Here is a 26,792-nt window from a genome sequence, read left to right as displayed (position 1 = left end):
CACGAAGACACGGCGGTTGGAACCAAAAATCGCCATTTTGGACTCCAGAACAAAGGACAAATTTCCACCGGTCTAATGTCCATTGGTCGTGTTTCTTGGCCCAAGCAAGTCTCTTCTTATTGGGGTCCTGTAGTTTATTTTGCAGCAATTTGACCATGAACTTGATTCACGCAGTCTCCTCTGAACAGTTGATTTTGAGATGTCTGTTACTTGATCTCTGTGAAGCATTTATTTGGGCTGACTTATGAATTTACTGACCTTCATGTCTTAACTTTTTAGTGACAGGGCAGTATTCGGAAATTCAGATGAATGACGTGCCCAAAGTAAACTGCCTGTTACTCAGGACCAGAAGGTAGGATAAGCATATACTTGGTAGAATTGGATAGAAAACACTCTGAAGTTTATAAAACTGTTAAAATAATGTCTGTGTGTATAACATAACTGATATGGCAGGCAAAAACCCGAGGACAATCCATCCAGGAAGTGGAATTTTTTTGATGTGACTGGTTTTCCATTGAATGCCTATTGACTATGTAATTGGTTAGGGCCCAGATTGCAGTTCCTATGGCTTCCACTAGATGTCAACAGTCTTTAGACATGGTTTCAGGCTTGTTTTCTGAAAAACGACAGAGAAAAATACCTTTTGGTTAGAGGACTGGGGAAGCATGCAGTACTGGTTTGCGCACGTGACTGTCACGTGCGCCCTTCATTCTTCTTCCTTTCTATTGAATACGCTATTGTCCGGTTGAAATATTATTGATAATTTAGATAATTGACACCCTAACGATTAGTTATAAACATTGTTTGACATGTTTCGACATACTTTACCCTTCTGATTGCAACCATATGAAGATCTTCAAAGGTAAGTGATTCATTTTATTGCTATTTCTGACTTTCGTGACTCATCTGCTTGGTTGGAAAATGTTTGTATGCTTTTGTGTGCGGGGCGCTGTCCTCAGATAATCACATGTTATGCTTTCGCCGTAAAGCCTTTTTGTAATCTGACAAAGCGGCTGGATTAACAAGAAGTTAATCTTTTTAACCGATGTATAACACTTTTTTCATGAATGTTTATTATTACTATTTCTGTAATTTGAATTTGGCGCTCTGCAATTTCACCGGATGTTGTCGAGGTGGGTTGCTAGCGGCAGGCCTGCGCCAGAAAGGTTAAAGTAATGATGGACTGTCATTTCTCTTTGCTTATTTGAGCTGTTCTTGCCATAATATGGATTTAGCCCTATTTGGTAAAATACCATCTTCTGTATACTGTACCAACCCTACCTTGTTACAACACAACTGATTGGCTCAAATGCATTAAGAAGAAAATAAATTACACAAATTAACTTTTAAGAAGGCACACCTGTTAATTGAAATGCATTCCAGGTGACTACCTCATGAAGCTGGTTTAGAAAAAGCCAAGAATGTGAAAGCTGTCATCAAGGCAAAGGGTGGCTACTTAGAAGAATCTCTAATGTAAAAGATGTAACACTTTTTTTGGTTATTACATGATTCCATATGTGTTATTTCATAGTTTTGATGTCTTCACTTTTATTCTACAATGTAGAAAATAGTAAAAATAAAGTGTGTCAATTGTTGACTGGTAATGTAGTTGGGAATGGCAATAAAGTACATTTTTATTTAGATAAAATCATTTGTGATTAATGAAAATTATAAGCTACCAAGGCTTTATTATAAAATAAATGAAATTGTTGTGGAGAAATGTGCATATGAGTATCATAACTGGCACTCAGATCGGTAGAAATAGTAAGATAAATTGGCACTCCAAATGGAAAAGGTTGCCGACCCCTGGTGTAGCCTATTACTGGCAACTTCGGGAGCGTAATGGCAGAAGCGGGAGGAGGAAGGTCGGGAACAGTTTAAAAAAAAAATTGTGGTTAGGCTATCTTGATCTCTGGCTCCCTCTTGAGTCATTTGTGTCTCAATTATTTAATCACAGTGTGCTTAAAGCAACAGACAAGCTCAGTAGTCTACATATAGTTGATTTTATTAAAACACATAGGGTGTGCCTATATTTATGGAAAAATACACGTTTTAGAATTTCGACCAGTCAATTGGTCGACTAAAGACTACTCGTAAAATACTTTGAGCATTTACTCTAGCCTGCCTTGAGTGACAGGTGGACAAGATTTGCCGTTTTGGGACAATTCATTTGGTCCATTTAAGCCAGGCAAGCTCAACCAAGCCCAGATAGGTATTTAGAAATTAATTAAAATAGTATTTGAACCTAGGTCTGTCTGCTAAATGGACCAGGTAACCTCAAGTGTAGTGGATTTCTTGACCGTCAGATAAGGTTAGAAAACGATAGTCTGACGCTCTTGAATGGCTTTTCATCAGATATGTGCATGCTTGGCTTAGCCTAGACAGTAAGCGGCTGGATGCTGCCTAAAGACCATCACAAGTGGATAAGGATCTTGTTAGGTGTTCATACCACTCACCTCAGAATTCAAAGGAATTTGTAGGATTAGAAATGTTAGAAGTGATAGAAACCAGAAATGATAGGATCTCAATGCCACTCACACACTGCAAAGGAAAACTATTCCTTTCTCGAGGCTGGGTCTAGGCTACACTAGCTGATTTGTAAAAAGACTGTGCTCTCTGGGGAACTTAGCCGGGGTGATTTATACCCTGCTGCTGCTGAATGAAGATTATAGGAGATCTGCTCTCTGTCAGGACCAATTGAGAGGGCTGATTTGTCAAATGCAAAAGTAGCAATTTGGGTCAGAAATGTTGTTAGTCAGATCAGGAAAACTGAGTTTGTGTCCCAAATTGCACCCTATTCCCTACATAGTGCACTACTTTTGACCACAGCCTTAAAGGGAATATGGTGCCATTTGGGACGCGGCCTATAACAGGCCTGGGCAATTATTTTCCATGGAGGGCCACATTAGAATACATTTTTGCCATCATGGGCCAGGATCATATTACAGGATTATGCATAATGTGTATGACTGTGTTGACAGATATATCTACTGTAAATTACATCCAGATATGCTACTTATTTTACTTTTTAACATGTTCTCCTTTTGGTAGGTATTTTCGTTATGAAACATGCAATGAACTACACGTAGGGAAAACAACACTGTGCATTCAGCACAACGGACAGAACTCTTGTTAACGGGATGCTCAAAAACAGAGAGCTCAACATTACATTTAAACTACTCAGTGTAAGGAGTGAAGTTTCTGATGGGCATTGACTAGAGCAGTGAAGTCAGTTTCTGACGTCGGTATGCGCAGGATTGCTGAGAGTCAGTAAGAGGAGATCTGTGCCTTGAGTTGTTATATTTCATCACTGAATATGTCTGTTCACATACATAGGTTGACCCAAACAGTACAAACCTCTTCTGAGCATGACTCCTAATCTTTGGAAAGTTTTGTTCACCGAGAGATGCATAGAACCTTGTCAGTGACATTGTTTTGAAGAGTTCTCCAATCACTGCATCAGACTGAAGATCGATAAGCTCAAGTTGCAGGTCAGTGGGAGCGTTATCCACATTGAAGGTGAAAGGAGAGGAAACCAACAGCAGGTCATTTTCCAACACTTTGAAGTACTCTAAACAACAAGAGAACTCACCGTTCAAAGCACGCAGCAGCGATGTATACTTCTCCCGCTAGTCATCTGATAGGGAACAGCCTACTAGTGTCGGAAGGTGGGTGAGATTGTTGGCTTCTACTTGGCGGGTCAGGAGGAGTCATTTTCCCTTGAAGGCTTTGACAAGGCTGTACATCTGATGTGCAAAAAGGCCCTTCCCTTGTAGTTTGGAATTTAGTTAATTCGAGGGTCATGATGTCCACGGTGAAGGCAAAATGAGCCAACCATTCTTTATCTTGCAGTTGAGGGAAATCCACATTTTCCTTTCATTTGCAAAAACTCAGCAATCTCCGACTTCAGGTCACACACCCTTTTTAATTAAGCACCTTCCCTAAACTCAGCCATCTCACGTTTGCGTGGTGGGGGAGATCTGCATGACCCGACTCTGTCTCTTCCAACAGTGGGACAAACTGCCTGTGGTTTAAAGATTTTGCTCTTATGAAGTTTACCACTTTAGTGACTGTATCCACAACATGGCTCATTTTCAGAACACATTTACAGAGCACCTCCTGATCAATAATGCAATGCAGGAAAATAATTTTCTGATCTGGGTTCAGCTCCGCTACTTGATCTTGTATTCTTTTCAAAAGGCCAACGTTTTTTCCTGTCAAGTTTTGGCGCCCATCAGTGGTCACACTGGATAACTTTTCAAAACTCAGTCCCAGCTTTGCCACACACTTATTAACCTCCTCCAATAAATATTTCCCTGTGGTTGTGCTCTTCATTGACTGCACTGAAGCAAGCTCCTCTGAAATTCTGGGGTTATGCCTCGTAAGAATATCAACAACTGCGCCGTGTCACGTGCCTCACTGCTCTCATCCAGGGCCAAGGAGAAATAGGTGAATTCCTTTACCTTGTCTTTCAACTGTCGTTCCATATTCTCTGTGATGTCCTCAACACGACGTGTTACTGTTCGTCTTGACAGAGAAACATTTTCAAACAGCTCTTTGTTTTCAGGTATTTCAAGTATTGGTGCAGAGTCAATTAAACATTCTTTAATGAATTCCCCCTCAGCCAATGGCTTGCTATAATTAGAAATTTTGTGGGACAGTACATAGCTAGCGCTCGCAATTCCGTCGTTTGCTGAATGCAGTTTAGTGAAAATTCCTTTCGAAAATATTTAGATGTCCACTCTTGCTGGAACACCCTACATTCATTATCTACTTTTCTTTGAAATCTTTGGAAAAACTACTTTTTGCGCAATTTCTAGCTAGCTATTATTTGTAACTGTGACGTGTGTGTGTGTGTCAGCCACTGTCTGTCCTCTTGCAGTTGTTATTTATAAGTGCCTTCAAAATAAATGTCCCACAAGCGGTGGGAGTTAAATCATTACACAAAGGTGAGTATTCATTGGGCTTTTAATTTGAATAACGAATACATTTTTCAAACCTTTACTATCGCAAATTCTTTGATCTGAGCATGATTCCGTCGTATTGAATCAGGTCGCCGTGCCGGCCTTTGCTCAGGCCTGGACTATAAGAATGAGGGCAAATATGAGAATTTGGGCAAATAAAAAAAATAGATTGCTATATTGTTTAGCTACTATACAATTACATTTAGATGGGATTCATGAATATCTGGTTGCTAACATTTATCAGAAACGGAATGGGACATATCCTACTACTTAAAATAAACACTGTCTCCTGTCCTTGGTCTTTTAAACCTCGCCAGCCAATTTAAAATAAATGTTCCCCTCTCCTTATCGTTTGTCTTAATCTTAGCTTGCTCAACCCCACTTGTCACTCGTGATAGCTCCAGTCCCCCCTCCCCCCCCTTCTCCATCCTCACTTCTGCATTCACAGTGTGACTCACACCTGATGATGTCACACCGTCTCAGTTGCTATGGCAGTCGTTATGGCAACCGCAGCAGACTTTCAGAGTTTCAGTTGCGTAGCCCTCCAAAGGGATGTGATGTCAGTCAAGGGTTAGTATTGATAGGTTTACTTTAATGAGTTGCTTCCCTTGAATATGCAGGGTATTGTGGACACTTATTACTCATTGGTGGAAAAAATACCCAATTGTCATACTTGAGTAACAGTAAAGATAACTTAATAAAAAATGCTTCAAGTGAAAGTCACCCAGTAAAATACTACTTGAGTAAAAGTCTTAAAGTATTTGTTTTAAAATATACTTAAATATCAAAAGTAAAAGTATAAATAATTTCAAATTCGTTATATTAAGCAATTTTTATTTATTACGAGTAGCCTCCACACTCCAGCACTCAGACATAATTGACAAATAATGTATTTGTTTCATGAGTCCTCCAGATCAGAAGCAGTAAGGATGACCAGGGATATTCTCTTAAGTGTGTGAATTGCACCATTTTCCTGTCCTGCTAAGCACGTATGGCGTAAAAAGTACATTTATTTTCTTTAGGGATGTAGTAGAGTAAAAGTTGTGAAAAATATAAATAGTAATGTACAAATACCCAAAACACTACTTAATTAGTACTTTAAAGTATTTTTACATAAAATACTTTACTCCACTGTTAATAATATTCAATTATTAATGGGCCATCAGTCCAGTTATTGGACAAAATGGTCTTCCAAGAAGACCTGACTTCTGAGTTATTAACTCTAGAAGACTACAATTAGAGTAATACAGTTATTAATCTGAAGATGTGGATTTGTTGGAGTTCTTTATGTATTTACTCAATCATCATTTAATAACACTCATCAAAATATTTACAAACATGATGAAAATGATCATGAAATAGAAGGGAAGGCCTGGAGATCCTGAGCAGGACATTTTATTAAACTCAGTCTGTAATCAAAATCTGTTGTGGCTTCTTGATTGTTCAGGCCACATGGAGGATAACAATGGAAAAAGATGGATGTGTGTGCTTTCTGGTTGAGTTGGGTGGTTCCTCCTTCAGGTTGCTCCTGAGTTAGTGTCCTTATGCTTGTTGCTCTTCTCTGTTGACGCCTTGCTTGAGTTGCAGAGGCTGTGCTCTAAATGTTGACTCTTTCTTTCCTTGTAGAAGGTTATCTGAAGTGTACCGTTCAGGCTACACTAGCTCTTAAGTCTTCTGATTTCTTCTGAGACTGTTTAGTACCAATTTCTGTACTGGATTACAGGTTCTATTCCATAAAATATACTTTCCCCAAAGTTATCAGTTACCAGTTCTGGTCATTAAAGGCAAAGGTCCAGGGTCTGTGGTCGGGCTGCTGGAGATGGAGGTTTTTCTCCCTCCTTCGGGTCCAGAGTTCAGCGAGGGGAGCAGTACTTTTCTAGTCCTGCTAGGTCACATGGTGTCGAGAGCCATTTTTACCACCCATTGTCTTGGAGGTACAGAATATATTTTGGGGGGAGAACCTATTTGGTTATTAAGGTCAGTTCAACATATGACATTCAAACAACACTTCGCTACAAATATTGACCAGTCCCTCCAGGATTCTGCATAATATGCATAATATGGTTCAATCAAGCCACACGTCAACAAATGTTTTCCCTCGTCAGTGCATTTTCGAGACAAATTGGACAAACATCTCACATTGCCATGCAAAATGTAATAATTGCTGCGGGAAAATCAAGCATTTTTGCCCTCAAATATCACAGAAAATCCCAGCAAAATCCTGGAGGGACTGGTTTACAGACCATTGGCAGGCGGAGACAGAAAGGGCCGTGGCTGGTTGTAAGCATTCCTCTATCATCCCTTTTAAGTCTAGCCCAGGTGACACCTGTCACACACACAAAGACTAGGTCTGCGTCCCAAATAGCACACTATTCCCTATATAAAAAGTAGGGCACTATATAAGGAAATAAGGTGCCATTCGGCACACAGCTTAACAGTCTGGGGAAAGCGTTATTCAGTTGGTTAAGGGTTTTTCCAGGTGTTTACTCTGTTAGGCAGGCTTACTCGGCATGATAACAGACACACAACGCAGCAGGACTCAGGAGCCTTGGGCAGACTGACTCACTCACTATTTTGGTCTGTCATTTAAGGGGTATTATTCCATGTGAAAGTGACCTAGCTGACAGCTCTCACCCCGTCTGCTCTCTCCCTTAACGCATCCCACCTTCACCCCACTGCACACAGCCATATATCAGACAGCTGTTCACAACCTTGGCCCAACTCTGGCTCCAAAACATTATCAAACGGCAGCGTAAAAGTAGGTTAGGCTTCCGGGCTTCATCTGTTCATGTCAGAATGAAGGATTTCCACCTGGAACAGCGTGCTCATCCATGGGAGCCTAAACCTGCAGTATTATTTCAAACTTCAGATAACAATCTAAAGACTTTGAAGTCAGAGGAGGTTTGTTTCTATGACAACCATAGACTTGGTACAGTGAGGAACTAAAGTGACTGAGATTCCTGATTTTCAGTTAGAGGCAGTGAAGTAGATATTGTCTTCTGAAGCTAGTGCTCTTAAACGACACCCCTATTCCCTATTTAGTCCACCGTTTTTGACCAGGGGAAAGGGGATGCCTAGTCAGTTGTACAACTGAATGCCTTCAACTGAAATGTGTCTTCCACATTTAACCCAATCCCTCTGAATCAGAGAGGTGCGGGGGCCTACCTTAATCGACATCCACGTCTTCGGCACCCGGGTAACAGTGGGTTAACTGCTTTGCTCAGGGGCATAATGACATATTTTTACCTTGTCAGTTTGGGGATTTGATCTAACAACCTTTCGGTTACTAGCCCAACCACTGGGCTACCTGCCGCCCTAGGGCCCATATCTAATCAGATTAGCTGTAGCTTGGTGTGTGGTAGAGATGGTGACTATATTAGATGTACATTCAGGTGACTATGATTTATTATGATATTTTCTCCCTTTTCTCTTTCTCACTCGCTCTTCCGTTGTCACCTCAGGCTCCCTGATAATAGCTAGGCTGTAAGACTTAATGCCTGCGTAATGAGATGAGTTCTCTGGTGTCACGTCCAATTTGTGTGGAAGCCTGAGTGGTTATTATTATCTTAGAGACCAGTGCTTTGATTTTACATTTACATTTGATTTGCATTTTTACATTTTAAATTATATCACGATGAAGTAATGTGTCTGCTGATGTTGATATTAAAACTGACGGTCAGGAAGAGAGAGGCTTGCCTTTTTTCACTTTTGGTGGAGGGGTACTGGAGTTTAAAAAATAAACGGTGTGAAATCCAGTAATGGATGTGAAAACTAATGTTAGTCTGTCTGTCTGTTTTCACAGGGTCTTCTTCAGTATGCCCACGTAGCCTGGACTGTGCCCGAGCGAGGAGGCATTTCTGCCAGCCGGGCAGCTCACACTGTGGCCCCTGCCTCACCCCGCTGGTAGAGAACTCACATGGCAGATGCATAGTGAAGAGGAGGCCCAGTCACGCCCCTCATTTTGGTAAGTTTACTTACCCGTACTAATGTATTGCTGTTGGTTTTCTACTGCTAGTGTAGGAACATTAAAGCCACACATGTTCAATGTAATCTCGACAACCCAGAACCAAATGTTGTGTGAGCTACTCAATTAGGTTCTGGGTGGAGGATGGGGAGGAGTTGTACTAGTGCAGAACCAGGGTGCATCCTCTTCGGCAGCCCCAGTGACACAAAACCAGCGCACAGAAAGAATTGTTCCATTTTAGTTGTCATATCCCACCATCTCCCAACAGATGTAACATTTTAATGTTCTCGTAGTTACAGGAGACTAGTTTAATGTGAAAAGGAGTTTACGGTGCTCCATTTTAATGTTCTCGTAGTTACAGGAGACTAGTTTAATGTGAAAAGGAGTTTACGGTGCTCCATTTTAATGGCAGGATGCTATTAGGTTTAGTCTCTCCCTTCCAGTCCCCAACAGTCTCTGACTTTAACGAGTGTTAATTATGCTGCTAGGTGATGCGTCATCAGGGGAATGAGAGATGATCGCTCAGGAAAAAGGTCAGTTTCGAGAGAGTTAGAGCAATGAAATAGATTCATATGGTTTTCGCCAAAATGAGAATGGATTAGTTTCATAAAGTGGTACCGATACAAAACAATTGTCACTAAAACCCTAAAGAGATATCTTAGATGTAGTCATAGTTCTACCACTGGAAGGGACACACCATCAAGACCATACATAAAGAAAGAAAGATTAGTGTTTGAATGAAATGCAGTACCCCGTTGATGAAAGACTGAAATGGAAATAGATTTCGATTAGGGATCATTTCACCTGATTCACCATCTGTGTGAGATGCATGGCTGTCTGGCCTGGACCCAGTTGCCTAAAAGTATCTTAAGGCTATGTTCATCGTTAGAACCTTCAGAAGGAATGTGGCAATGCCTTCAAATACTAAATTGCCCATTTCTTTGCATAACAATCCAAGGATATAAAACCACAGGGTTCAAATGAAAACTGAGATGACTGTATTAAAATATATATATACAGTATAGACTTCATAGACCTATATATTTGAATGATATTGAAATCAATTTCATGTTAATTCAATTGAGTTTTATTTCACTATTTGTATGCTACTGTTTCAATATATTTCATAATGTGTAGCCTAACTTGCAATGATGTGCCAAATCTTGATTTAGGGTATTATTATAGGGTAAACATTAGAATAAGCCACCTCAATATTTGTAGCCTTTAGGTGATAGGCTAAAATCTCTCTATGAGCTGATCTGTCGTCATTGTAATGTTAAGGTCAGATTGGAAAGGGAGAACGCTGATCTGAGAGCAGTGCTTCCTTTCTTTTGATCCTATCCGTATTGTAACGTGCCTCAATGACTCACTTCGTAAACATTGTCTCTGCCTGGTGTTTTGGTAAACTCATGTTACATCTTCGGCCGTTGTAGGAAAGATGCATCGTTAAAACACTCTTAAGCCTAAGTTCCATTGCTATCGGAAAACTGATTTGTAGTAAGAGATATAATAGAGAGAGATACCGGCTTCTAGTGTTAAGTGCTGAGCAGCCCACTGGTCTGTATTAGATCCCACTCAGCTCTGAAGTCAGCTCTGACTCACTCACCGCCTACCCACTGGGTACAAACTGGTGAATTCAACGTTGTTTCAACGTCATTTGTCAACGTATTGTGATGTGGATTCTACTTTGTAAATACATTGGATCGGAAAAAAGTCATCAACATCAACTGTTTTGAGGGTGAAATTTCAACCACAAGATTATGTCATCATGGTAACCAAATTTCAACAGACAAACCTGCTATAAAATATGTTGAATTTGTACATTTAAAAAGTCTGATTTCAACATATCCACTATCAGAAGAAAGAAACAATAGGCTGGGCAGCACCTCCTACTGAGAATTGATCTATCTACAGCTACAGTATCCTTTCGGTCTCCCATCCAGGGTTTTAACCAAGCCCAGCTTAGCTATGATATTTGTCAGTGACTACTACCAGTGTGCTATCGTGAGAATGATTATTGAGTGATCTCCACTTAAAAACAAAATACATCCACTGTTGCTATCGAAGTCATTCCAAAGGGTAGGTTAAACAGAGAAAATAAAATGTGATTATACTTTATCACTCACCAATGGTGCTATTTAGGCCTATATTTTTTCATTTAACGTTTATTTAACTAGGCAAGTCAGTTAACAACAAATTATTATTTACAATGACGGCCTGGGAACAGTGGGTTAACTGCCTTGTTCTGGGCAGCACAACATATTTTTACCTTGGGGATTAAAACCTAAAACCGGCTTGGGGATTCGATCTAGCAACCTTCCGGTTACTAGTCCAACACTCTAACTACTAGGTTACCTATAGCATTTGATATGTCATCAACAGCAGTTGTTTGAATTCAAGCACGAATTCAACTAAAATAGACAATACAAGAGGGTTTCAAGCTCTGGTTGATTTCAAATGTAATGATATTTAGTGATATTAAATTTGATTGTCAACGCAACCAAATATCAACATTTGAATGAGATTCATCTGCTTGGATAGTTATATATGTGCCACTGACTTAGTCTCACTTTAATTCCAGTTTGTCTACAAATGAATAATTGATATGTTGGATTCACATCTCCTTCTCTACCAGATATCAAAGTTAAAGAATAGAACTCAATCAAATCAAACTGTATTTAAAGTTTATACTATAACTTGGATTTTTGGTTGAGATGGAGACATGAATCCAACATATACAGTGAGGGGGAAAATTTGATATAATATTTAATAATTATAATTAATTATAATTATTATAATATTATATAATATAATAATTATAATAATATTATAATAATTATAATAATATTATAATAATTATAATGATTATAATAATAATTATAATTATTATAATAATATATAATAAATTGATATAATATAAATATTTGATCCCCTGTTGATTTTGTACGTTTGCCCACTGACAAAGAAATGATCAGTCTATAATTTTAATGGTAGGGTTATTTGAACAGTGAGAGACATAACAACAACAAAATCCAGAAAAACGCATGGCAAAAATGTTATAAATTGATTTGCATTTTAATGAGGGAAATAAGTATTTGACCCCTCTGCAAAACATTACTTAGTACTTGGTGGCAAAATCCTTGTTGGCAATCACAGAGGTCAGACGTTTCTTGTAGTTGGCCACCAGGTTTGCACACATCTCAGGAGGGATTTTGTCCCACTCCTCTTTGCAGATCTTCTCCAAGTTATTAAGGTTTCGAGGCTGACGTTTGGCAACTCGAACCTTCAGCTCCCTCCACAGATTTTCTATGGGATTAAGGTCTGGAGACTGGCTAGGCCACTCCAGGACCTTAATGTGCTTCTTCTTGAGACACTCCTTTGTTGCCTTGGCCGTGTGTTTTGGGTCATTGTCATGCTGGAATACCCATCCATGACCCATTTTCAATGCCCTGGCTGAGGAAAGGAGGTTCTCACCCAAGATTTGACGCTACATTGCCCCGTCCATCGTCCCTTTGATGCGGTGAAGTTGTCCTGTCCCCTTAGCAGAAAAACACCTCCATAATGATTCCACCTCCATGTTTTTCCCTCACTGTAGGTTGTAATCTCATTGATCAACGTCTCAACCAAATATTATCCACATGGAAATGACATAGTGTTCCAAGTTGGTAGTTACAACAGCTCTAACTACCTCATGAAGCTGGTTGAGAGAATGCCAAAAGTGTGCAAAGCTGTGGCTACTTTGAATAATCTAAAATATTAAATATATTTTGATTTAACACTTTTTTGGTTACTACATTATTATTATTATTATTGTTACTATATGATTCCATATGTGTAGTTTTGATGTCTTCACTATTATTCTACAATGTAGAAAATAGTACAAATAAAGAAAAACCCTTGAATGAGTAGGTGTGTCCAAACTTTTGACTGGTACTGTGTATATTTGTTTGAGATACCTACTCATTCAAGGGTTTTTCTTTATTTGTAGTGTGTGTGTGTGTGTGTGTGTGTGTGTGTGTGTGGTGTGTGTGTGTGTGTGTGTGTGTGTGTGTGTGTGTGTGTGTGTGTGTGTGCGCACGCGCGTGCGCACTACCGTTCAAAAGTGTGGGGTCACTTAGAAATGGCCTTATTTTTGAAAGAAAAGCTCCTTTTTTGATCATTAGAAAACCCTTTTGCAATTATGTTAGCACAGCTGAAAACTGTTGTGCTGATTTAAAGAAGCCAAAAAACTAGCCTTCTTTAGACTAGTTGAGTATCTGGAGCATCAGCAGTTGTGGGTTCGATTACAGGCTCAAAATGGCCAGAAACAAAGCACTTTCTTCTGAAACTCGTCAGTCTATTCTTGTTCTGAGAAATGAAGGCTATATTCCATGCGAGAAATTGCCTAGAAACTGAAGATCTCGTACAACGCTTTGTACTATTCCCTTCACAGAACAGCGCAAACTGGCTCTAACCAGAATAGAAAGAGTGGGAGGCCCCGTTGCCTGACAAGTACATTGGAGTGTCTAGTTTGAGAAAGACGCCTCACAAGACCTCACCTGGCAGCTTCATTAAATAGTACCCGCAAAACACCAGTCTCAACGTCAACAGTGAAGCGGCAAAAAAGAAAAAGCCATATCTCAGACTGGCCAATAAAAAGGAAATATTAAGATGGGAAAAGACCACAGACACTGGACAGAGGAACTCTGCCTAGAAGGCCCATATCCCGAAGTTGACACACACACACACACACACACACACACACACACACACACACACACACACACACACACACACACACACACACACACACACACACACACACACAAGGATGTCCTCTGTTTTTCACAGAAAATACAGGTGTTTGCTAAGCTTCTAGATGAGATATACGTCTATGATTTTCTTTATCCAAGGAACACAAAATAATTGTAGTCATCTGTGGTCTGCTGAATACAATAGTAGCATTGGACTGAACAGGAAGGATTGATTACAGGGTTCCCCGCAGATGGATCTATACTAATGTATTATTCAGATCTTCTTTGATGCCACTGGTGAACCCATCTGTATTGTATAACATTAGATGACTGGGCACTTTGCTTCGCTGACCTGTATGCAGAGCTCCAGAACACCAACAGTGTAGTTGGTTGACACAGAAGCTAGGGGGTGATCGAACGCTTGAAATGGCAACCTTTTTTCAACCTTTTTTGAGTGCAATGTTTACTGTTCATTTCTAATTGTTTTATTGTTCATTTTGTTTTTTTCTCAATATTTTGTCTTTTCTCACTATTGTTTGTTTATTTTACTTGCTTTGGCAATGTAAACATACAGTATGTTTACCATGCCAATAAAGGAAAGCACCTTTTGAATTGAATTGACATTTTATGTGACAGATATCTCTCTCTGCATCTCTCTCTCTCTCTGTATCTCTCTCTCTCTCTGTATCTCTCTCTCTCTCTCTGTATCTCTCTCTCTCTCTCTGTATCTCTCTCTCTCTCTGTATCTCTCTGTATCTCTCTCTCTCTCTCTGTATCTCTCTCTCTCTCTCTCTCTCTGTATCTCTCTCTCTCTCTCTGTATCTCTCTCTCCCTCTCTGTGCCTCTCTCTCTCTCTCTCTCTCTCTCTCTCTCTCTCTCTCTCTCTCTCTCTCTCTCTCTCTCTCTCTCTGTACCTCTCTCTCTCTCTCTCTCTCTCTCTCTCTCTACCTCTCTCTGTACCTCTCTCTCTCTCTGTATCCCTCTCTCTCTCTCTCTCTGTACCTCTCTCTCTCTGTACCTCTCTCTGTATCTCTCTTTCTCTCTGTATCTCTCTCTGTTTCTCTCTCTCTGTATCTCTCTCTGTATCTCTCTCTGTTCCCTCCTCTCTTTATCTCTGTACTTCTCTCTGCTCTCTTTGCTCACTCACTCTCTCTACCTAATTTTTCTCTTCCTCTCTCTGTTTCTTTCTCCCTCTCTCATTATCTCTATCTCTCTCTCCCCCCCAATCTCCCTCCCGCCCTCTGTACCCTTCACCCACACGCTCAGAGCAGCACTGCATGACAGAGAGGATGACCCATCCACCTACGTACTGCACCACAATTATTCACCCACTCTCACCAATACCCACACACTTTCTCACATACACACTGCACCGCTCTCCCTCACACTCACTCACTCACTCTCTGATTCAGCCAGCATTACAGTATCACTGGCTTACTCAGTCTAAAATACGCAGGCACACACACTACAGAACCACACACTGCACCATGCATCAGTCAGAACTGTCTGTTTCCTTGGCACACAGAGCCTCATAACTTTATGATGGATCACACACCAATCCAATGTAAACGTGCAGTGTGTTCTCTCTGCCAACAGAAAGATCTTTGATGCTTGTACTAGGCTACAGTTTGTTTGCGCAAGGCTTTTGTACTTGATGAGCGATTTGTCGATTTCACTTGTTGTTTTTAGGTGTTTTTTCACACTTGCCACATGGGAGCAGCATGTAGAAGTTCCTTCTGTCTGGCATTCCTCCCTGTCCTGAGTACCAGTATGTGGTATATGGATGGAGTCACAGAGATACATACATTACATTTATATACATTATGAAATATTATTGTTTGAGCCCTGAATGCTGATTTTTCTGATAGCTCCAACTTGGAGTCCACCTGTGGTAAATACAATTGATTGGACATGATTTGGAAAGGCACACACCTGTCTATATAAGTTCTCACAGTTGACACTGCATGTCAGAGCAAAAACCAAGCCATGAGGTCGAAGGAATTATCTGTAGAGCTCTGAAACAGGATTGTGTCGAGGCACAGGTCTGGGGAAGGGTACCAAAACATTTCTGCATCGTTGATGGTCCCCAACAACACAGTGGCCTCCATCATTCGTAAATGGAAGAAGTTTGGAACCACCAAGACTCTTCCTAGAGCTAGCCGTCTGGCCAAACTGAGCAATCGAGGGAGAAAGGCCTTGGTCAGGGAGGTGACCAAGAACCTGATGGTCACTCTGACACAGCTCCAGAGTTCCTCTGTGGAGATGGGAGAACCTTCCAGAAGGACAACCATCTATGCAGCGCTCCACCTATCTGGCCTTTATGGTAGAGTGACCAGACGAAAGCCACTCCTCAGTAAATGACAGTAAATGGCACATGACAGCCCACTTGGAGTTTGCCAAAAGGCACCTAAAGGACTCAGACCATGAGAAACAAGAATCTCTGGTCTGATGACACCAAGATTGAATTCTTTGGCATGAATGTCTAGCGTCATGTTTGGAGGAAACCTGGCACGATCCCTATGGTGAAGCATGGTGGTGGCAGCATCCTGTGGGGATGTTTTTCAGCGGCAGGGAGACTAGTCAGGATCAAGGGAAAGATGAACAGAACAAAGTAGAGATCCTTGATGAAAACCTGCTCCAGAGCGCACAGGACCTCAAACTGGGGTGAAGGTTCACCTTCCAACAGACAATGATCCTAAGCACACAGCCAAGACAACACAGGAGTGGCTTTGGGACAAGTCTCTGAATGTCCTTGAGTGGCCCAACCAGAGCCCGTACTTGAACCCTATCGAACATCTCTGGGGAGACCTGAAAATAGCTGTGCAGTGACGCTCCCCATCCAACCTGACAAAGCTTGAGAGGATCTGCAGAGAATAATTAGAGAAACTCCTCAAATACAGGTGTGCCAAGCTTGTAGTGTCATACCCAAGAAGACTCAATGATGTAATCGCTGCCAAAGGTGCTTTAACAAAGTACTGAGTAAAGGGTCTGAATACTTATGTAAATGTGATATTTCCATTTTTCAAAAGTTTCTAAAAACCTGTTTTTGCTTTTTCATTATGGGGTATTGTGTGTATATTGATGAGGGGGGGGGACTATTTAATCCATTTTAGAATATGGCTGGAACGTAACAAAATGTGGAAAAAGTCAAGGGGTCTGAATACTTTCCGAATCCACTGTATAGGATGAATAGACGCTGGATCTATACAGTACAGTGGCTATGACTGTATTTCATAGTGTTTCATTCTGTATGGATATCAGTAGTTGATTAGGTGTAGCCTATGTGGTCAGCATCTGTTGACTGATTTGTTGTGGACAAACAGTCCCCATAGGCACTCTGTATGGTGTAGTATGAGGTCATCATTGGTAATTGTAGATCTGAGTCAAACCTGGAATCATTGGGATGGTTGAGGATGATTCATTATCTCTCTCCTCTCTTCTCCCATCCTCTCCTCTCCTTCACTCACATGGAAAATGTGAAATTCCATTAGAAATGCACAAATCATTAGAAATGCTGCCTCATCATTGTGTAATCATTAAAACCCAATGACCAACATTTTCCGTCTCCTTTTTGATGCAGGCAAAGTGACCACTTTCCCTGAAGTGGACGAGGAGATAGACTTCCTGTCCACCATCATCAGCCAACAGGAGACTGAATCAGGTTTCAAACATCCAGGTGAGAGGACAAACCTTTGGCCTGTCGCAAAGGGTGCCACTTCAGAAGCTTTGATTGACTAAGATTTTACTAATTGCATATAGTATTAACATAATGTGACCAGTAATACCATACCAGTTGCTAAGTTAGTAGTAGATGTCCTTTTGCTTTGCTATCAATTACCATTTAATTATATTTTATTTTTGTATCTCCTCCTAGCTTCTTCCTTTCAGGATGTTCCTAAAGTCAAGGAAGAGGAGGATGACAGATCAATGATCCTCACCCAACGGCCTACCACAGAGCAGCCTACGACACACGGCGCCACTACAGCCTCTCCACCCACCTCTATCACTACAGCCAACACCACCACTACCAGCCACACCCCAGCAGTACGCAGCGGGCCCCATATCATCCCTTACCCCTCCAACAGCCGAGTGTTTATCAGTATGTAACCTTAATCCTTGTTAATGATTTTCAGTCCCAGTTGACCCATTTTTTGAATAAGAGAACCATGATTCCCTGATCTGTGTTGAGAATTAATTTCTCCGCACCCTGCTGCTCTTGTGAATGCTGCTCTGACTGTCACTGCTCTTGTGAATGCTGCACTGACTGTCACTGCTCTTGTGAATGCTGCACTGACTGTCACTGCTCTTGTGAATGCTGCACTGACTGTCACTGCTCTTGTGAATGCTGCTCTGACTGTCACTGCTCTTGTGAATGCTGCACTGACTGTCACTGCTCTTGTGAATGCTGCTCTGACTGTCACTGCTCTTGTGAATGCTGCACTGACTGTCACTGCTCTTGTGAATGCTGCACTGACTGTCACTGCTCTTGTGAATGCTGCTCTGACTGTCACTGCTCTTGTGAATGCTGCTCTGACTGTCACTGCTCTTGTGAATGCTGCACTGACTGTCACTGCTCTTGTGAATGCTGCTCTGACTGTCACTGCTCTTGTGAATGCTGCTCTGACTGTCACTGCTCTTGTGAATGCTGCACTGACTGTCACTGCTCTTGTGAATGCTGCTCTGACTGTCACTGCTCTTGTGAATGCTGCTCTGACTGTCACTGCTCTTGTGAATGCTGCACTGACTGTCACTGCTCTTGTGAATGCTGCTCTGACTGTCACTGCTCTTGTGAATGCTGCTCTGACTGTCACTGCTCTTGTGAATGCTGCACTGACTGTCACTGCTCTTGTGAATGCTGCTCTGACTGTCACTGCTCTTGTGAATGCTGCTCTGACTGTCACTGCTCTTGTGAATGCTGCTCTGACTGTCACTGCTCTTGTGAATGCTGCACTGACTGTCACTGCTCTTGTGAATGCTGCTCTGACTGTCACTGCTCTTGTGAATGCTGCTCTGACTGTCACTGCTCTTGTGAATGCTGCTCTGACTGTCACTGCTCTTGTGAATGCTGCACTGACTGTCACTGCTCTTGTGAATGCTGCTCTGACTGTCACTGCTCTTGTGAATGCTGCTCTGACTGTCACTGCTCTTGTGAATGCTGCTCTGACTGTCACTGCTCTTGTGAATGCTGCTCTGACTGTCACTGCTCTTGTGAATGCTGCACTGACTGTCACTGCTCTTGTGAATGCTGCTCTGACTGTCACTGCTCTTGTGAATGCTGCTCTGACTGTCACTGCTCTTGTGAATGCTGCACTGACTGTCACTGCTCTTGTGAATGCTGCTCTGACTGTCACTGCTCTTGTGAATGCTGCTCTGACTGTCACTGCTCTTGTGAATGCTGCACTGACTGTCACTGCTCTTGTGAATGCTGCTCTGACTGTCACTGCTCTTGTGAATGCTGCTCTGACTGTCATTGCTCTTGTGAATGCTGCACTGACTGTCACTGCTCTTGTGAATGCTGCACTGACTGTCACTGCTCTTGTGAATGCTGCTCTGACTGTCACTGCTCTTGTGAATGCTGCTCTGACTGTCACTGCTCTTGTGAATGCTGCACTGGCTGTCACTGCTCTTGTGAATGCTGCACTGACTGTCACTGCTCTTATGAATGCTGCTCTGACTGTCACTGCTCTTGCCTATTAATATTGACAATTTGCAGATGGACTCTCCTGTTCTCCCTTCTCGTACATGGGTGAATCTTAATTGTATTTCCTTGTTTCATCACATTCTCCCTCCTCGTCTCCCTCTCAAAGCACGTTGAAGTAGAAGATCGGAGGTTCCAAGGAGAAAGGATGCGAGGAATCAAGGAAATAATCTCAGAAAAAAAAGAAATGTCCTCTCACTGTCAACTGCGTTTATTTTCAGCAAACTTAATATGTGTAAATATTTGTATGAACATAACAAGATTCAACAACTGAGACATAAACTGAACAAGTTCCACAGACATGTGACTAACAGAAATGGAATAATGTCTCCCTGAACAAAGGGGGGGGGGGTCAAAATCCAAAGTAACAGTCAGTATCTGGTGTGGCCACCAGCTGCATTAAGTACTGCAGTGCATCTCCTCCTCATGGACTGCACCAGATTTGCCAGTTCTTGCTTTGAGATGTTACCCCACTCTTCCATCAAGGCACCTGCGAGTACCCAGACATTTCTGGGGGGAATGGCCCTAGCCCTCACCCTCCGATCCAACAGGTCCCAGACTTGCTCAATGGGATTGAGATCCGGGCTCTTCACTGGCCATGGCAGAACACTGACATTCCTGTCTTGCAGGAAATCACGCACAGAACGAGCAGTATGGCTGGTGGCATTGTCATGCTGGAGGGTCATGTCAGGATGAGCCTGCAGGAAGGGTACCACATGAGGGAGGAGGATGTCTTCCCTGTAACGCACAGCATTGAGATTGCCTGCAATGACAACAAGCTCAGTCCGATGACGCTGTGACACACCGCCCCAGACCATGACAGGCCCTCACCCTCCAAATCGATCCCGCTCCAGAGTACAGGCCTCGGTGTAACTCTCATTCCTTCGACTATAAACGCTAATCCGACCATCACCCCTGGTGTGACAAAATCGCAACTCGTCAGTGAAGAGCACTTCTTGCCAGTCCTGTCTGGGCCAGCGACGGTGGGTTTGTGCCCATAGGCGACGTTGTTGCCGGTGATGTCTGGTGAGGACCTGCCTTACAACAGGCCTACAAGCCCTCAGTCCAGCCTCTCTCAGCCTATTGCAGACAGTCTGATCACTGATGGAGGGATTGTTCGTTCCTGGTGTAACTCGGGCAGTTGTTGTTGCCAACCTGTACCTGTCCCGCAGGTGTGATGTTCGGATGTACCGATCCTGTGCAGGTGCTGTTACACGTGGTCTGCCACTGTGAGGATGATCATCTGTCCGTCCTGTCTCACTGTGGCGCTGTCTTAGGCGTCTCACAGTACGGACATTGCATTTTATTGCCCTGGCCACATCTGCAGTCCTCACGCCTCCTTGCAGCATGCCTAAGGCACGTTCACGCAGATGAGCAGGGACCCTGGGCATCTTTCTTTTGGTGTTTTTCAGAGTTAGTAGAAAGGCCTCTTTAGTGTCCTAAGTTTTAATAACTGTGACCTTAATTGCCTACCGTCTGTAAGCTGTTAGTGTCTTAACGACCGTTCCACAGGTGCATGTTCATTAATTGTTAATGGTTCATTGAACAAGCATGGGAAACAGTTTTTAAACCCTTTACAATGAAGATCTGTGAAGTTATTTGGATTTTTACGAATTATCTTTGAAAGACAGGGTCCTGAAAAAGGGCCGTTTCTTTTTTGCTGAGTTTACAATTGAGATGCACCCCACAAACAGCCACTGCTTTACTCTGTCTCTCCACCTGACCTGTTCCTGGTGTTCTGGATAACATGTCTTCCTCTGCCAGATGTTTCTATCCTCTTCTCCTGACAGCCTTTCTCTATCTCTTCACAGTCATGACCAGTGTGTTTTTGGTTGTGGGATCTGTTGCCTTGCTCTTGGCTGGTGTCTGTTGGATCAGGTAAAACTCTACATCTGTTTTGCACTGATTTAGCTGATTCCAGCTATGTGGAAGAATGGTCTGCGATAACTGTGATTATGTGGTTGTTGTTCCCTACTTAACTTAGTTAAATGTACTGACTCATTTTAATAATTGTCATGTAGTTTAATAATGTGGTTATGGGAAACTAACCCTGATGTCCCCCATCTTATCCCAGGTTGCAGAGAGGTGTGCGACTGGCTCAGAAGGTCGACTACCCAGCTTATGGGGGGATGGGGCCCCATTCCTATGACAACGATGTGGTAAGTACAGCAGAACACATAATCACACGAAGTCATGGTTACAACATATTATATTCATGTCAGTGATGTTTTTTTTGTTTCATGTTATTTTATACATTTCATTAATTGCCATCTGTTTATTTTATCTCCTTAATTTTATTGTTTTACTGTAAAACACATTTTTATTTTCAATAAATCTAAAGTTTGATTTGATAACATACTAATCACATGGGAACAAAGACATCTTCTGTACAATAAATGTTATACTGAAACGGCGTCTGGTTGAGAGCCATGTCATCTCGGGCCCTCCCTCTGTGTCCTGCCTGCAGCTTGGGGATAGGAGGCTGGCTCAGAGTGCTCAGATGTACCACTACCAACACCAGAAACAGCAGATGCTCTGCCTGGAGAAGTGAGTCATACCCCCCATGGCCTTCTGTCTGTCTGTCCAGCTGGCCTTCTGTCTGTCTTTTAACCGGACATATCTGTCTGCCCTCTGACCCTGGCTGTCTAAAAATGTTACTATCTGTCCATTTCTTGCTTCCTGATTCTCCTTCAACTCCTTTCAAAGCTAATTGGTGGAGGTCCAAGGTCCAGTGTTTTTGAAGAGGATTTGAGGGGGTTTGGAGGAAGTGAACTACATGTTTCCAGACACTGCCCTTGTCTCCCTCCTCTTCCCTCCCTTCTCCTTCCCTGTCCTCCTGTCAGTCTGTATCGGTGTTCTCCTCTGTGAATGGTGGGTTGGGATGTTATGTGATGTGGTTGGATACCTCCATGACTCAGTGTTTTTCCTTTTTCTCCAGACACAGGGATGAACCCAAGGTGCCTGACTCCGGGGCCACGTCAGATGAGGAGAATGAGGATGGGGATTTCACGGTATACGAGTGCCCTGGACTGGCCCCGGTAAGAGACAGACATACCTGATGCACATACAGTGTACTGCACAGCCATGCAGTACAATAGCAGACATGGAGAGGCAGCGATAGCTGATATCCAATATATATTTACCTTAAATACTATACATTTAGTTTACATACATTTGTACTTACAATAGGCTACGGATACACACATTTTATTGTTTTAGCTGTGTAATAACTTCTCTCTCCTTTCTCTCGCCCTCTCTTTTTCTATCTTTCTTTCTTGTTCTCTCTTTTGCTCTCTAGACGGGAGAGATGGAGGTGAAGAATCCTTTGTTTGATGACTCCACCCTTTACCTTCAGCGGAGCCACAAGTAACCCTGACAACTCTGGACATTCTGATATGCACCTATAAAACATATCATCCTACATGTACAGGAAGATCAAATCATACTCACTCCCTTGCACACCTACAAACACCCATCAGGTTTCTCTGTCTGACCTTTTGACCTGTCCCACATGATACACTACATACACTGCAGGGCTGGTGAGGAGGAGGACTGTATGAACATTATATCTGAATGACCGACTGACGTGAATCTCCTCTTGAAACAGACTGATATCTGGGACCAATGACATCTCACACTCTCAGAAAACCTACATGATCTTTAAGCTTTCCGTCTGGCCTATCATAACCATGCCTTGTTTTGTTATATGTTAACTCTGTTATCTCTTGTGGATTTGATTCTGTAATATCCTCTCTGTTTTTTTCTGTCAAACATGTGCACAACCAACTAACTGACTGAGAGATTAGCGTGTATAATGATGGATAAGATTCTCCACGTTCTGCAAGATTCTATACCTGAACTTTTCCAACAACAAATTATTGTTGTTGTGTTCTGTTGCAAAATGTTTTGCTACGGTGTGCACTAATGAATACTACCCTGCTTCATACGACAGACACCGACAGAAAGGTTCAGGAAGAGAGCAGAGAAGAACTACAGTGAAAAAATAAATGTTTTCTGGGTCTGTTGGTGTATGATTTATTACATTACACAATCTGTGGAGACTAACTTTGATACTTGCATCATACTTTTGAATGTTACCCAGACCATGACTTACAGTGAAATATACAGGCCAATGTCCAAACCACAAACCTTTAATAATAGTGAACAGGGAGATTGTGTTGGAGGCACACACTTTGTGCAGAATGTGAAATTGAATAACCAATCCAGATACAAGTTTCCTAAATCATAGACTGCAGTATGACCCAGACTCCTGGACTGAAAAGCATGGATAATCTCAGTTGAAAATTCAGTTGAGGAATAGGCTTAATCTGGGTCTGGGAACTGGTCCTATAAATCATTCTGGAACTGCAGATGTTAGGCCATATGCCTTTGAAACAGATGGAGCATAGTGGGAATATGCCAATTTATCAAGCTGTCAATAGTAATCATTGGCAGACTAAATAACTGTGTCCCAAATAACACCCTATTCCCTACAGAGTGCCCTACTTTTGCCAGCGCCTTATCGACCCTGGTCGAAAGTAGTGCACTACAGTATGTGGAGAATATGGTGCCACTAATGACGCCTTCTGAAGACCTGGATCAACTCATCTTTGACTTTCTTCATTACCAAAAAGTGTTGTTGTTTTTTTACATACAAACGTGATTTTAATATGTTTCATAAATGTACACATGCAGTATGTATGGTAAACCTTTACGCTTTGTTATGTAGCCATTATATTCTCAGTATCAATGGTCCCTCTATGCATGACTTGATGATGCTGTGCTCTGCTGAAAAAGGGATACAATTCAATATGCATTTATGATCCTTACAAGTTTCTTGTGTAAACTTGCTTATGATGATATTTAAATAACTTGAATGATTTCAAAGGAATTTGGAACTTCTTTACAGAACTCTGAAACAGAGCAACCCCATTATGTACATACATATACACAGTGCTTGACGTGGGCAGGAGCTCGCCGGAGTGCCGGCACCTCAAATGTTCAACTGCTTGAGCTCTTGTTCCTCTTATATAGAATATTAGCTCAAAAATATTGTGGAGTTCCTGCATCTAAATATAAACAGTACCGGCACCCAGAATGAGTACTGGAACCTATTTCAGTCCAAGTCAAGCACTGAATATACCGTATCAAACAAACACATGGCTTGTCCCATGATTTGTGATGTTATTTATGTAAATAGCCACTGATGTGTACTGTACAGAGAGATGGCAACCTGGCTCTAATGATGTATTTGTACACATTATTATTCTATATTTCTGATTGCAAACAAACCTTTTTTTCTTTAGCCTAGTGTGCTTCCAAAATGGCACCCTATTCTGTATATAGGGCATTGCTTTTGACGAAAGCCCTATAGTTTTTGGTCAAATATAGTGCACTATATAGGGAATAGGGTGCCATTTTGGATGCACGCTAGAGTCTGTTCAGAAGTTGCCTATTACGGTTATCTCTCAGGAAAGCGTGTTATTAGCTCTTTGATTTACTTAGGACAACTCCACACAAAAACTATATTTAGTTATTTGTAGCATTAGTCCATTGTTGATATAGTCCCAAAATATTTTACATTTCAGCAATCAATTTTCAAAATGCATAAATACAGCTGGTATGATGCATCGAGTATGATATGATGCTGTGTTTTGGATCATGATGCAAAATGCATCATACTGGCTATATTTCTGTATTTTGAAAGTTGTATAACTTCATTGCTGACATACAAAACATTTTGGGACTTTATCAACCGTGCACTAATGAAAAAAAGGAGTTTTGTGGGGGAATTTTAATTGAACTGTTCCCCTAACTCTCTGTCTCCACTCTCTCTGAAGAACAGTGAAGTGGTCAGACACATACAGTAATGGGATGCTCTTTGGGTGCAGATGATTTGATTAGCCTTTTTGGTCCTCAAAAACAATGTATGTGAGACAGAAAGAGTATTGGACTCGTAGAATGAATCCATTCATTGATGTAGGCCTAGATTACTGGTAAAGATGAACATCAAACTTAAACCTTCTTTGGCTGTTACCATATAGTTACCATATACCTACATCAATATTGTACCCTAGGGTTGCAAAATGCAAATAACTGTCCAAATATTCCCAGGTTTTCTAGAAATTTTAGTTTGATGGATTGAAAGTTGCTCTTTGTTTTCTCTCATGAATGTGGCTGGTTATAAATCTCTGGGACTCTCCTTTTATACAGTAAAACCACCCTCTCTAAATAACGACACACCAGATGAATTAACACACCAACCCTGAGAGATGACCGACCTCTTTTACTACTACTGGAATTGCTGGACATGATGCATGTAGACATTTCAGAGATGAACATGGAAAATAAATATTTATATTATCTTCACTGCAACATGGTCTGCTGTGCTGTTTTCTTAAATGATATGATAGACAATCTTGTTGCAAGCTGATCAACTGTCTTGGATCTCATGAGAGAGAAGCAAAAATATATGTTAATAGCTAATCTAGCCTTTAAAACAAGTAATGAGGTAAAAAGCAAATTGTTATCGTTTCAAGTTTATTCCGTTTTTAGGTAATCATGACCTCTGGTGGCCAGAGCTGTTATTGCATGTTGATCTGTTATTGGTGGATTGTCCCCTGAATCCATAGACATTGAGATGATAAAGCAACATCCCCCAGTATCTATACCAGAAATGTTTTTTTTGCATCCGAAATGGCAACCTATTCCCTATAAAATGCACTATGTAGGGAATAGGGCACCACCTTGGTGTGTAATCTGCATTGACACTAGAAATTAAATCATATGCATCACAATTAGTCGTAAAGTTACATTAGGATACAGAGGAGTACGGTTGAATTGAGTGACATACAGAACTTTCAATGCACAGTAATTTCTCTGAGATGGGTTGTTTAGATTTAGTATTTGTACAGGGATTTTGTTTTTGTAGGTTTGTGGTCGACCCAGAAACACTTGGAGGAGAGAGATCTAGGCAGAAATTACTGAGAGCGGTCTCAACTGGTGTGACCTGGAAAAACTTGCCCCGAACCGAGTGAGATGGAGGACATTCATCAACTGCCTATGAAGGGTATGAACTGTACAGTAGAGTATTATGAGTAGCCAAATACTGAGAGAGAAAAAATAATTGAAAGCTTACCCTCAATATTACTGCTGGGAAAGACATTTCCTTGTCCCATTTAAATAGCATTATGAGCCAGCCTACATGGTTGTGTAATGGTTTTATTTGTGGCAATTCTTGGTCTTGTAAAGGCTGGAATGTAGTCAATGGGACCTTACACGTGATTGGACACTGTGGGTACACCTTCATACTTCCTCTTCCCTTTTTTAACTGAAGTTGTCATTTTTCTGTGGTGTTTCTGCATTGGGGACCAAAATGCAATGTTGTAATGTCATCAGGCTGTTATGGATGTTAAAGTCACACACAATCACAA

General features: G+C 41.5%; 1 protein-coding gene across 1 annotated transcript in view; it reads left to right on the top strand.

Moving 5' to 3' along the window:
• The window catches only part of LOC120063279 (neural proliferation differentiation and control protein 1-like), a 40,891-nt gene extending 15,157 nt beyond the window's left edge, over positions 1 to 25,734 (top strand). Inside the window, exons 2-9 of the mRNA XM_039013559.1 lie at positions 8,767 to 8,928; positions 17,242 to 17,337; positions 17,536 to 17,760; positions 21,171 to 21,237; positions 21,434 to 21,518; positions 21,827 to 21,906; positions 22,298 to 22,397; positions 22,658 to 25,734. Coding sequence (XP_038869487.1) covers positions 8,767 to 8,928; positions 17,242 to 17,337; positions 17,536 to 17,760; positions 21,171 to 21,237; positions 21,434 to 21,518; positions 21,827 to 21,906; positions 22,298 to 22,397; positions 22,658 to 22,729 — 887 coding nt within the window. The 3' untranslated portion in view covers positions 22,730 to 25,734. The remainder of the gene's footprint in view (positions 1 to 8,766; positions 8,929 to 17,241; positions 17,338 to 17,535; positions 17,761 to 21,170; positions 21,238 to 21,433; positions 21,519 to 21,826; positions 21,907 to 22,297; positions 22,398 to 22,657) is intronic.
• Positions 25,735 to 26,792: the final 1,058 nt, after the last annotated feature.

Source organism: Salvelinus namaycush, chromosome 18, assembly GCF_016432855.1.
Source record: "Salvelinus namaycush isolate Seneca chromosome 18, SaNama_1.0, whole genome shotgun sequence".
NCBI classification, from domain to species: domain Eukaryota; kingdom Metazoa; phylum Chordata; class Actinopteri; order Salmoniformes; family Salmonidae; genus Salvelinus; species Salvelinus namaycush.
Note: the sequence above shows the minus strand (reverse complement) of the source record. Positions and strands in the feature narration are given on the sequence as shown.